A 13,828-nucleotide genomic window follows, 5' to 3' on the forward strand; every position below is an offset into this window, starting at 1 on the left:
TTCACTGTTGAGGTCGCTAGATGCTGGAAAGCCTTCTACTCTAAGTTTTTTTGCTCAAACTACTAGATTTTTAAATTCTCTCACTGTTTTCCTGCTTCCCTGGTTATACTGATATGCAGAATTTTAAATGTAAAGTGAACAGTCTCGTTGTCTCGTTGCTCAACTCCCCAGAGTCCCCTGTTAGACATGATCCTAAATAGTAATCCTTTACGTTTTAAGTGGCAATATGCCTTGTTTGGCATAAGAGTAAACAAAATTGTTTATCTCGTAGACTAAGATGTGGTAAAGCATCTTCATAGAATTTGAAGATATCGAGTCTGTCATGTTGGTCTGTCATGTTTCAATTCGAAGTAGTATTTACTCGGTCTGATTAATTGGGCGCATTTTAAGAATATTCCATTTTGGTGTCTTCATGAAAATAAGTTTCATAATTAATGATACTTTAAATCGTTCCTCCGTCTTATTGAACATTAACACTGTCTAATAATATTAAGCCATCGATGACAGTGGGTATATTTGCGGAGAATATATTTTTTCAAAGTGAAACAAAGAGGCGTCCGTACATGCGTTAGGTGAAAAAAAAAAACAGTGAGTGTCAAGAAGGAACAAGCAACAGAAGAAACGAAGAGAAAAACAATGCGAAAAAGACCGAGTGAGAAGGAGTTTGGATATGACGTTGAGGCCATACTTATGTAATGAATATGAATACACCCCGGTTCCTCCTCACATGATGCGAAACATTAAGACAAACAGATAGTGCAGTCCGGGAGAGATGTAGAAAGATGCGCCGAAAGTCTAACGCTTAAGCATATTGCCAGCTATGACCACGATTACGCGTACATTTAGGCGATTCACCAGATTGTATTATTCGTATAGTGTAGCCAAGACGATTTCGCTACTTCAAACAAATATATATTTCTAGGATATATTATATAGGTATATGACATTGTTAATGCGAATTATTTAACTTCCATTAAAAAGACATTTTTCTTATGTTAGTAGACGTCAGATTGATTTTGATCTATATAATAGACGACTCCTTGAGGAATACACGTATCACGTGTCGGAAATGAATTCGGGTCTTGCTTTTCTTAGTGGCATCATGCCACAAAGGATAAATGAGATGAAAAAAAAACTATCTATCCTGATGAAGGCGTTATTACGTCGAAAAGTATTTTAATTTATAAACAAATGTTTATTTTTTTTCATTTGCATCGAATTGGCTTATTAAACTTATATTTTGAATTTGCACTTAAACAACGATTTCATCACGGAGAAAACTATTCATATAAAAATAAAATGCAGTTTAAATATTCTTTACGCATGTTCTTATTATAAACAAATGTCACTATTTTTTTTTCTCTTCCTACCAGGATAGTGTGTATGCTGTTCGTAATGCTTGGACGTGGATTCGACAAGTTGCTTCTTGTGTCGAACAACACTTAAAAAACGCCGCTGATTATCACCAGGTAAGTTGATAATTTTTTAATCTCAAATTGATGGATCTTTGTTGCGAACAACTCTAGGATCCCCTTTCTAGCATTTTATCCATAAACTGTGGTTCGAGACTTCTTTTGGAATTTTGTATTCGTATTCGAGCATCGACAACTAAAGTGTCGTTGGGTGGTTAAATAGAAGAAACCACTGATCACCGTGACACCAATTAAGCGCCAAATAGGATTTTCGTCATGATGACAATTTTCTTCTTGAATTTGTTTAGCAAACGTTTTAAATAGAATGTGTTCCGATGAACTAAATGATATGTACATATCATCGACTAAGGCGGCAAGTAAAGTCTCACCTTTCACTGTTGAGATCCCTAGATATTGGAAAGTCTCTTAATCTAATATTTCCTTTCTTCAAACTACTAGACTTTGGAATTCCTTCACTGTTTTCCTGCTTCCCTGACTGTACTGATATGTAGAAGTTTTAATGTAATGTGAACAGACTTCTTGTTGCTCAACTCCCCACAGTTTCATGTTAGACATGATCTCAAACAGTAGCATCTTATGTTTTAATTAGCAATATGCCTAGTTTGGTATGAAAGAGTAAAAAATTGTTAAGTATCTCGCAGATTGAATAAGATATGGCCAAGTATCTTTATAGAAAACTTTGAAGATACCGAGTCTGTCATGTTTTAATTCGCAGTAGCTTTTACTCGCTCTGGTTAACTGAGGGCATCTTAATAATATCTCCTTTTGGTGTCTTCATGAAAATTAGTTTCATAATTACGGATAGTTCAAATCTTTCCTTCGACTCTATTGAACATTAACCCTGTCTAATAATATTAAGCTATTGGTGACATCAGGTATATTTGTGGAGAATATAAATTTTTAAAAGTGAAACAGACGTCCGTAAATGTGTTAGATCGAAAAAAAAACAACGGTGAATGTCAAAAAGGAACAAGCAGCAGAAGGAACGAAGAGAAAAACAATGCGAAATGAACTCCGTGAAAAAGACTAGGTTGGTTGATTGTTTTTGTTTTACGGCATATCAACCCTTTTCAGGTTATTTAATACCGGATCCAAAGATTTTGAAGAAAAATTTTTAATAGAATATATTTGTTTTCACGTTGGTTTCTATTTAACCCATAGTTGGGACCCTAACAGGTACTACCACTCCGGGTCAGTTGACCTGGAAGCAATGGCAATTAAAGGGTGGCTCCACACTCCCAAAGCCCGCAAGCTGGGGTCTCGCCACTGGATATAGTTTAAGGTCATATCCAGGACCGCGAAAAAGACTAGGATATGACGTTGAGAGCGCAGTGATGAAATGAATATGAATTTGTTTGCCAAATTTTTTTGTCGATATGAACTTGAAATCATTTTGTATAGAAGCATCTTTTGTAGATATTCTTGCAAGTATGATCAATGTATCGAGAATTTACTTTGGGGATTTTTTTTTTCTTAATTTTCTTTTTCTTATCAAAGCTAGGCGTCAATTAATAAAAAAAGCGAAAAAACTAATTATTTAAGGTCATTGCATAAAATAAACTTTATTTCATTTTTTCTGTTTTTTATTGAAATAATTTTATTCGTCTTAACAATGCTGTAACATGCTCATATTAATTTTGATTTCCACGTTACTCGGGGATTTTTATCCTCGCCCCCCCCCCAAAGAAAACTAACAGGGATTAGACCATTCCTGTAATGACCTGGTCCCTGTCGATAATGCTGTAGTGCTGGTTCTCTGTAGTTCTAGGAGGCCCACCCTCTCAGGCTCTGCCTTCTCTTAGAGGCGGGGTTAGTTTCAGGTTAATAGCCTTACCGGGCAATGTCAACAGGACTGTTCAGGCACTTTTTACAGGTTAGTGCCCCTTCTTCGAGGGCGCTGATTTTCAATCACATTTTCCGACCTTAGTGTCAATTCTGCACCTGAAAGATTACTTCCGTAAGTAGAGCTTTGAAAATAATGACTCTGTCTCTAAACTCTTATCACGTGTGCTCCATCGACGTACATACTTCTGACTGCTCAAACAAGCAGTAAAATCCCACATCTTCACTGTTGAAATCCCTGGATCCCGGAAAGTTTTCTACTTTAATAGTTTCTTCTCTCAGGCTGCTAGGCTTTGAAATTTACTCTGTTTCCCGGTACCTGGCTAAATTAACCTGTAAAATTTAAATGCAATATGAACAAACATCTCGCTGCTTAACTCTACATAGTACTGTTAGATCCGATCTCAAATAGTAACCCTTCATGCTCAACTGGGAATCTGTCTTGCTTCTGTAAAAGAAAATAGCTTTGGATGTTTCTTGATAAAATTGTTTGATACTTAGAAAGGTTGATAGACTAAGGCATTTGGTTCAACATCGTTTGTTTAAAACTGTGTTAAAAACTTTGTATTATCTTTAATGTTAGCTGAGGATGATTCTATTTATTTTTACACTTAGAGCCATACACGTCAACATGCTTAGTCAAATGGTGATATGCAACTCCATGTAAATCCTTGACATTCATCTTTAGTTTCAGATTTTTTGAATGGAACTAAAACATGTGCATGTATGGAAGTGGTCCTCATTAGAAACTGAGCACTCCCTACAATATTTAAATATTTGCAAGGGATGCTCAGTTTCTAATTTACGTAATAGTAAATCGATCACCCATTCAAGAACCACTCGGTGTTTTTAAGCTAAATTTCACGAATTGAATCTTTTTTTTTTTTTTTTTTTTTTTTTAAGCAGCCTGGCCTTTTTTTAATTTCGCTTTCTCCGGTTATTTTATATGCATATTTATGGTTATCTTCAAGTTTCGTCATCGAACATTTACAAAGATTTTTTCCGGACGACTTTTTTTTTTTTAATTCGTATTGTTCATGTTTTACAATCTAAGGTTTATGAAAGTGTGCTAGAGTACCAACTAAATATAAACGTTGTGAAAACAATACGGAATACAGATCCGAATACATTTAAAAATCACTTTTTAAAGATAAGTCTTTTGCATTTACAGCATCTCAAGCAACGTTTATCAGTTTTTGTTTTTTCATATTTCTGAAATGGATATGGCATGCCCACATAAACACAACTTGTTCTGTGCAATTAATCTTTTGGATTGAGCATATTGTAAAGCTATATCCATGAGGCAAATTTGAAGCCAAATTCTAAAAAAGGCCCAAAAAGAAGTTATGAAGGCCAAATTCGCCAAATTTAGCCTAAAAACATCAAGTGGTTCTAAAATGGGTGATCTATATACTAGAATGTTACATTAGAAACCGAGCATCCCCTAAAAATATTTAAATATTGACTTTTAAACAAAAAATCTTTGATAATCTGGTAAACTAGTGTCCATTCGATAATAATCCGCTGAATAAATTTTTAAAAAGACGAAAAAAAAAAATACAGGAGTTACCGCTTTCATACGTGCGCCACTAAAATTGACTGTGTTTAATGAATTCACCAAAATTGTTTGCATTCGTTTTTAATTTGTTTAGATGTGCTTCTGATTATTTTTCATTCTCCATTTCCAGTACTTCTACGATGTGCAGCATCTTCACGAAGATATGTCTGGTTTCCTTTCATGGCTCAACTGCGTGCGAATGCGGCGTAAAATTGAAGCTCGGGACCCAGACACCATGATAGACCACATTCGGGTAAGTTTCGTGTGGTGGCGATGATTCATCTTCCTGAAACTGATCGGACGATATCTTTTCAACCACCAAAATTATCGAAGAATAATTTTAAAACCTCCATTTTTAAAATGCATAACAGTTGAAGTATTCGACGGAGTTGCATACATTTGAATGCTTACGAGACTTTATCCTCGAGTGTCTAAGGTGTCTTTGTACAGAGGTTTGTAAGGACAATCTGCCATGTGGATAACTTTCTACGAGTAAATCTTGATTAAATATTCAAAAATCATATAGTATTCGTCGCCCAAATAAGGTCTTGGTATGGTTAACCCACACTGGCTTTTACGAGGAATTGTGTACCTTCTCCGAGTGATGTTACCTCGAGTAACAGCACAAGTATTGATACTATACCAAAATAGATGAATATTTGTTTTGGATCCAGTAAAACCAAGATATATATGCGAGTTGTACATAATTAGTGTCTTTATCTTGTTAACGTGTCGTCTATTTAATGTCTGTGACGTCATCCAATACATTATTATCAGGTATATAAATGTTAATCTTATTGATGTTCATGTATAATGGTTATCTGTACATGTCGACATACTAAACAGTTTATAGACAGAAAGACGGATAAACATCTTTTACATTTGTGCTGAACAAAGAACGACACACCTCGAATCACAGCTATTTTCCTCTAATCCAAAATGCTCCTGAAATGTAGCCATATCTCTCACGAAAAACTCAAACAAGTTATTTCATATTTACATTTATTGTGGTTCGAGGTGGCACGTCGTTTTCTTCTCCACAACTACGTATGTTCATTTACCTAATCCCGTGTTTCCATAACTGCCATCGTCTGTCCTCACTACACAACTCCGTTGCAATTTAATTCTCTACTTTCTACGTGCAATTTAAAACTCACTTGCTTTTCTGACGTCACTCTGTACGTAGCATCAAAACACATCACCCGTTTTTTTTTGGGGGGGGTCGAAATGTATTTTGTTTATCCATTTTTCTGTCCTAAATTCCTAAAATCTCCCGATACATTCTTGTTGAAAAACATATCAGAAGGATATTTCATCCATCAAGTTACATTCCTAGAAACTATTAAATGTAAATATTTCAACTGCAAATATTTATTTCGCATTGATAACACTTCTTCTGACATTTTAAGTTTTCAAATAATGATCGACCATTATAATGCTCATCATAATAATCGACTATTTTACTTTCCAATGTTTTCCGATAGAATAGCAATATAACAAATAGATTAAAAATAAGAAAGATACATTATAACATTTTAAAATAGTCAATTGGGGAAAGTGAACTAATGTTCTCTACTTCTTTACTAACTCAGTGTTAAATAAAGAACAACTTTAATGGCATATTCGAATATCTATGTATCTCGTATAGAGATCAAGTGTTAGTTCCAGGAAGGAGGGAACTTGATTTCTATGAATTTCGACTGAAGTAAAATGAATCAAAAAGCGGTTTTCAAGAGTGTTTTTTTTTGGGGGGGGTCGATCATACTCCACCATCACTAATCAAACCTCAATCAAAATTTTAAAAATTCTTTCTCCTTAATTTGTTCATCGTTTAAATTTCATAAAAATTAATTGGGCCTATTTTTACATAATTGTAAGGGTTCGATGTGCCTGAACACCTAGGTTCAATTCTCTGTCGAGTAATAACGACTAAAAAAAAATGGTACTTGATTTCCTAAACACTCAGCATTAAGAAAAAATCAAGGGTAAGTGAAGTAATTCTTGGAATGGAGTGGTGCCCTTCTCTACACTTCGGTGTTGCAACTAATTAAAAGGGGGCCTTCTGGTCGCTCTTGGCTATAGACGACCACTTAGCTTTTTAAAATGAAAATGAAAACCTTTTTTTTTTTTTTTTCAGTTTAAGCTTTTATGCCCCTTAAGAATCCATTTGTAATTAACAAAAAAACATTTTTAAAATGTTAGAAAAACAAATGTTATAATTTTTAAAATTAATAAAAATCATTATTTTATTTTTTTTAGATTTTCGATGGCATACACTTTTATTAAATACTTTTGTCCTCATTTTGCTGCTATATTGCTTTTTCAGAATATCACCAGTCATCTGTTGGATTACCAGTTAAGAGCCGAGAAACTTTACGAACAAAGTCGCAATGTTTACCCGATTCATCATCGGACGGAGCCGGTCACGCATCCAATCAAAGCCAAAGCTTTGATTTGTTATCAGCATCAAGAAGTAAGTAACAAACTTTCTTGCAACATAAAAAATCAAGTTATAAGAATTAAAGACAAAAGCGAATTTAATGGGATAATGGAAGAAGGGAAAAACTGAAAGCTTGAATGATACGCAACAAGCGACGGTTAACAACAAGCCTCTCAACATCAAAAATAAACTTATAATTAAAAGCAAAAGCGTAGTTGTATGTATGAATGTAATGCATGTATGTATGTATGTTATATGAACTAGTGATGGGACGATTCTAATATTTTTCCGATTGTAACTAAATAGCTATACATTTAACTATAAAGTTATTATATTTTCCAATTACTGTATAAAAACACATGTTAAATGTGCAGATATTTTCTTAAACGTAAAAGTAAACACTTGTGGGGGGGGATCTATAGATTTTCGTTTTACTGGTTGTTTGAAATCAATAAATATTTATTTTATTATTACTACTAGCAATGGGAGGTTTTGTTTTAAACAAAATCGAATAAAAAGACAAAAGAATCGTTTTGGCATCGGAAAATAGGCTCAATTTTTTTCTGATTAATAGAGCAATGCAAATATTCGAAACGAGAAATAAAAATTCGTAATTAACTTATGAATTTTTAAAGTTAAGCTCTTTTTATCAGGGGATAATTTTTTTTTAATGTGTTATTGGTTAGCATAAATTTGAAAATATATTAAGACATTTTTTTTTTATCAATTGATTCTATTTTTATTTTCATTTTTTTCTTATACATATTTACACTAGATGAATTACTCGGATTTTTGTTGAAAGCAAAATTGTAGAATAAAACAGTTCTTTTAGTCGTTAACTGCCAATTGCGAAATTACATAAGAATGTCGAAGAAAATCCTTGAAATAATGAAATAATAGTTTCACACTTATTTGGTGATACGTTTCTCAATTTCTAAGATTAGCATTTGTTATTCGTATTATTTGGATTCTTTCGATGATTGTCCTCACCTTGAGTTCTATTTTCACAACGTTTTGGTCGATGTAACCTCCGACCCACTTTTCAGATGTATCTTGTCGAACTCTAGAATCTGCACGGAATTTCCAACGGAAGCCTTTATTTAATATACGAGGGTAGCATGTTCTCGTTCAGTCATCCATGTAACAACCGAGCACCTTCCATTGAAATAACGAAAATGAAAATCTCGCAACGTCTCTCCTGTGAGAAAGCTCGTATAGGGAGAGAGTCTATCGGTTGACGATGTATCAAAAGCATTTTTAAGTGCGCCATAGTTTGAACTTTGTCCGTCCACTCACTGAGCCTCTTTCTTCATGAGAACAGAACTACAGAATGAGTATTTTTCTTTATATTAAAAGCAATGTTATTGATTTTTATTGAGCCTTACATAATTTATTTTTCAGATCTTGATACTAAAAGATGAGACGTGTACGTTGTTAGAAAATACGGAAACAAAATGGAAGGTAAGTACATTTTTTTTTTTTTTGCTTCATTGCTTTTACGGTGATATCACGTTGTCATTAGATAATTGGAGTTAACTACGTTGAACCTGCTCAGTAGTTATGAGTGATCCTTTAAGAATATCATATGCATTAATTTTGGCAACTGAAAAAAAAATCACTTTTTCTTTAAATGCTCTGGAACAAGGTATGAATTAATCTCTCTTAACCCTACGAATTACCTAGTAGTAGGCTACAATAAATGGCTTAGGAAATAAACGACTCTAAAATCAGCATGTAATGACTACCCAAATGCGATGGATTAGATCCTCCTTGGGGTTAAACTATTTAGTTTGCATTTTGGTTGACATCACTACCTTTTTATACACGTGTGTCGATACTATTTCGATCGTACGTGGTACTTGAGAGTAACACGTGAACAGTTGGTTGTTTATTTGTACGCTCATTTCAACGCAGTCTTTACTTAAATCAAAATGTCTCATTTCTGACGAAATTATCTTTAACCTGATCCAATCATCATTTGTCGACATTCGTTGTCTGCATGTTATACGTAGCTGATTTGTTTTTTCTTTCGATTCCTACGGTGCATTTACTTCGTCGACAAAATCGGTTAATTAAATTTCTGTAGCAGCTTCCCTTCTCTTCGTCTGTTTTCTCAATAATGGATTTCACGAATATTATCAATTAGCGGGGAGACTTAACGTTGCTTGTGATTGAATGAAGGTCAACGAATGTTCCACACTTCCATACTTTTATTGTCGTCGAAATCAAATCGAGTAATTTTAGCTGCTTTAGTTGGGGACTCACTAAAGTGCACCTAGATGAAACTTAACATGTCTCCTACAATTCATTGTAGTCTACATTGCACTGTAGAGAACCTGTTTATTTTACAAAATTATTTTATATAATGGCTTGAATTAAAGTTTAAAATGCAAAAATCAACCATCAAAGTTCGGTTGTGCTCTAAACAGAAACATTCATTTCGAACGCGCCCCTGTCTTATCAAAGAACGTACTCGTGATTTCATACATCGGCCCATCTGCTTGTGTGGTGATTAAACTTCTAAATGTACTTGTGATGTTAGGTTGTATACGGATGCTAACTTTGGTCAAAATTGTACTGTTCCTTTTTTAATCAGATTTTTTCAATTATCGATACTTATCGGAGGCATTCCGATACAAAACCTATCTAAGAATACTCATATCCATAGAGTACATTTGTGTGAAATTTTTAAAAGATCCACCCATAAGGAATGAACTCGGAGACATCCACAGACAAAGTGAATTTTTTTATATAAGTACAGATAAAAAGAAACACTGAAAATGTAATTCGGCTTTAAAATTTAGGTTGGCTTTTCTTTTTTTTTTTTTCTTTTTTTTCTAGCAAGCATCCACATAAAACATTCAACTAGCAACCCTCAACGTTGAGATGCAGCGTTTATCCAAACGCACTGGTCTCTTGATCTCACTTCTGTAACTCTATATCACTTCTGCCACTGTACGAACACGCATCCCTTACGACATTTATTCAGAAAATCCCACTTTTATTTTTAATCTTCCGTGAATATTGTCGTGCTCACCATATCTCTACACACTCTCATCTAAATATTATTGCAAATACGAGCATTCTCGATGCTACAGTCTATATATTTCTATTACGATTCGGTTGATATGACGCCGGCCTTCAAACGTGGTGTTCGTTTATGCGGATATTTTCCCACCGCATTTAAATAGTGTTGATGGCGTGTTTGTTTATTAGTGTTCTTATTGTATTAGTGTTGTTGTTTATTGTATTAGTGTCTTTTAATTTGTTTTTTATTAGTGTTATTTTGTATTAGTGTAATTTTTTTTAGTTTTTTTTATTGGCGTTGTTTTTTTTAATATCAGTGTTGTTTATTAGCGTCGCTGATTGTTCTTCTGTACTCAAATCCAACAAAATCTTTTAACCCGATTTCCGGCAACATTTGTTACAAATGAATTAATTCTATCCTCTTTTCGTGTGCGCTGTTTAAGGTCTAAGTTTGGGGACAACTCGTTGGTTTTTTGGTGCAAAGGGGGGAGGGTACCTAAATCTGTCTGCCGAATTATAGTTATAATCCGATGAGAAATAATCACTTAACGTCAATACACAATTCTTCTGCTTATTATACATTACTAAGATGAACTAACGTTGTCCGGGAACTACAATTTCAAACTTTTAAATTTGAAACAATTTTCGTCAAATATTTCTTTAACTGCATTTACCTTTCTATTGCGAAATCATTAAAAATTTTCTACATTCAATGAATTGCCTTCCATTAAGAGATGCATTTTCTTTCAATCGATCCGCATGCATATTATCCTGTCTTCATGAAGATATTCTCTATATATTTATGCTGACTTATGCAAGTCGAAAGTTCGGAAAAAAATGAATGCAGTTATCAAGGCTGGACGATTTCTTTGATTATTTTCCTTATGAATTTTGAAAAATAGATTTTAGGAAAATTTGTTCTTCGTTTTTTACGAAACCTATTTGAGTTTTAATTTATTTTAGTGTTTGTTCAAATTAATGTTTTCATTCCGCATCATTATTCATTTTTAATTAAAAAAAAAAACATTGAAATCGTTCATTTGAATAACTAAATTTGGATTTTATGCAAAATATCTTTATTCATGTTATAGAAATGTGAATTCGTGCGAGATTCCTTAGTTGTAGATATTCATTTGTGATTTTTTTTTTAAGTTTTCATTTTTCTTTGTTTAATGCATTTTTAACGCTTTATAAAATTCCAATGTCCCAGAAAAGTCGAATGGTTGATTCTGATGAATTGAAAGCCCATAACAGAAAATTCACTTTGAACCAAAGGTGCTAAAAAAAATCCGGAAGATTTTTGGAATTTTTGGAAAATTCTCATTTCTACAAATGTCTATATAATTTGTTTGGGGGAAATTGAACTGGAATTTTGAGGAATGGTTTAACTTGTAGATTGAAAAAGATGAAAGATTTTAAACAAATAGGGAAACATGTGTTAGTAAATTATCAACTTGACTGAAATTATCAAATGACATTATTCAATTTTGAAGTCTTATGACTTGAGGTAACATTCACCCACGATGGGTTAAGCCGGCTCCTTCCGTAGAACATGCAGCATGCCGAATATGTGCAGACCAGGCACGATGTTCCACAGCGGCTAAGGTAGTGCTGGCCAGCCAGTTTTGAGAGCAGTGGTAGATAGGAACTATGCTCGAAATTAGTTTTGATAGGAACTACGTCCTTAGATTGTTTCCCGGGTGTATTCGCCAATCTTGGAATGTTTCTGGGGCTTTTGCTTCGTGGATGAACTTTGTTACGGCGTACAGCGTGGCCGAATTAGCGAAGTTATCTTTTTTCAGGGAGACTAATTGAGGGGGGGGGGTCTTGAATTACGTCTCTATAATGATGCCAGCAGGTCCGCAGAATTCAGTGGAGGCAGTACAGGTCAAACACTTTTAGCTTTTTGAGATTCACAGCTCTCTTCAGTCACATTCGCAGCCATAAAGAGAGATCGTCCCAACAAGAACTTGATAGATCCGGACTTTTGTGCCTGTTGTGATCGTTGGTCGAGACCACAAACGGGATTATAGGTGACTGGAAGCATGTTAGTGTTTTCTTCTAAAGTTCTTATCGATGTGTATTTTAATATAAGATAATACAACTCTAGTTGTAATGTCATTTTTTTTCCGATATTTCGAGATAAAAGCTTGTTTAGAAATGCGGATTTTTTTATTATCCAACGCTTTTTTTTTTCTTTTTTTTTCTGCATCTATTATTACCGGATATCCGGTATGACACACTGTATCAGCTCCACTTTCTGCAAACTTGTCTTTCGTTCAAATCTTTATCTGTTGTTGAAGCAATTCGTATGTAAACATAGCTCTTCCAATGATGCTGAAGGGAAAATATGGTTCGAACTGCTCGACTGTGGAACACAATACCGCGAGGCTGCTTCCCATCTGACTTTAATATGGTCGTTTTGAAGACCAATGTAAAGAAGTTCTTAGTGCGCCGTCCTCTAAAATAAATTCATTCAATTTCGACTATCATTAATCATCACGATGTTTCACCTGACATCCATTAACCTTATCCTCGAGTGGCATGCGAGTCTTGATAAGCAGGGACTTTATAGTAAAAACACAAAAAAGAAACGCTGTTCATATTTCAACTTGACAAGATTTTATTCCAAAATAGAAAAACAATTATAACTGACATCTGAACTGTATTTTATTTTCATAAGACTTTCTAATGTATTAAATGTTTGCATGAGATTATCTGATTAAATAAGAGAATCCTGACGAAGCATTATTCTAAAGAAAATGTTCGACATTTAAATTTTATTAGTTAAAAAAATGATTATTGATAATTTTTTGTTGTGATGACGTAATTCGATATTTCATGTTTGAATGTCAGAAAAAAATTCCTTGATTTTTAAAGGAAATATTTTTCTGGAATTTGGTTTTGAATAAGGCTTTCGTTTTTTTTTTTTTTTTATTAAATGAACGTTTAATTTCAATCTTTCAGGTCAGAAATTCCCGAGGTAAAGAAGGAGAAGTCCCTGCGGTGTTGTTAGTCATTCCACCGCCTGATTCCCGTGCTTGTAATGAAATTGTTAGGTGAGATTTTGGGTTTTCTTTTACAGAGTTATTTATTCGTTAATTGAATTCTTCACTTAAGGGATTGTTCTCGTCCTTCCTCATTTTTCATTCAATATGTTTTGAATGTCTATGCGAGCAATAAGACCCAGGATAACCTTTTTTTTATACCCAGTGGTTTTTTGTTGTTTTGCTTTTTATCTATTTTATATATAGTGAAGATGTGAAGAGATTTGTTTAGTTGTGCGAGAAGAAAAGGAATATTTTAAGGAGTAAATCAGAATTTATGAATTTTTCAATTAACAGAAGCCAAAAACATTTTGGTAACGCCATAACGATTTGTTTCTCGAACATTATTTTTCTCTGATTTATTTATTCTCTCGAATATATTCCTTCTTTGTGTGTGTGTGTGTGTGTGTGTGTGTGTATATATATATATATTTATATAATTATTAAATACCTACAGACACTAGTGTTTAATCCTTACGGG

At 33.8% G+C, this 13,828-nt stretch overlaps 1 protein-coding gene across 12 annotated transcripts in view; it reads left to right on the forward strand.

The window, feature by feature from the left end:
- The window catches only part of LOC145286342 (microtubule-actin cross-linking factor 1, isoforms 6/7-like), a 770,369-nt gene that overhangs the window by 285,708 nt on the left and 470,833 nt on the right, over positions 1–13,828 (forward strand). For all 12 annotated transcript variants that reach the window (XM_080135266.1, XM_080135265.1, XM_080135270.1 and 9 more), the window contains exons 6-10: positions 1,374–1,469; positions 4,964–5,086; positions 7,160–7,306; positions 8,675–8,734; positions 13,268–13,359. In XM_080135266.1, coding sequence (XP_079991392.1) covers positions 1,374–1,469; positions 4,964–5,086; positions 7,160–7,306; positions 8,675–8,734; positions 13,268–13,359 — 518 coding nt within the window. The remainder of the gene's footprint in view (positions 1–1,373; positions 1,470–4,963; positions 5,087–7,159; positions 7,307–8,674; positions 8,735–13,267; positions 13,360–13,828) is intronic.

The sequence above is a fragment of the Euprymna scolopes genome, chromosome 10, assembly GCF_053919585.1.
Source record: "Euprymna scolopes isolate OS-2025 chromosome 10, ASM5391958v1, whole genome shotgun sequence".
Lineage (NCBI taxonomy): Eukaryota > Metazoa > Mollusca > Cephalopoda > Sepiida > Sepiolidae > Euprymna > Euprymna scolopes.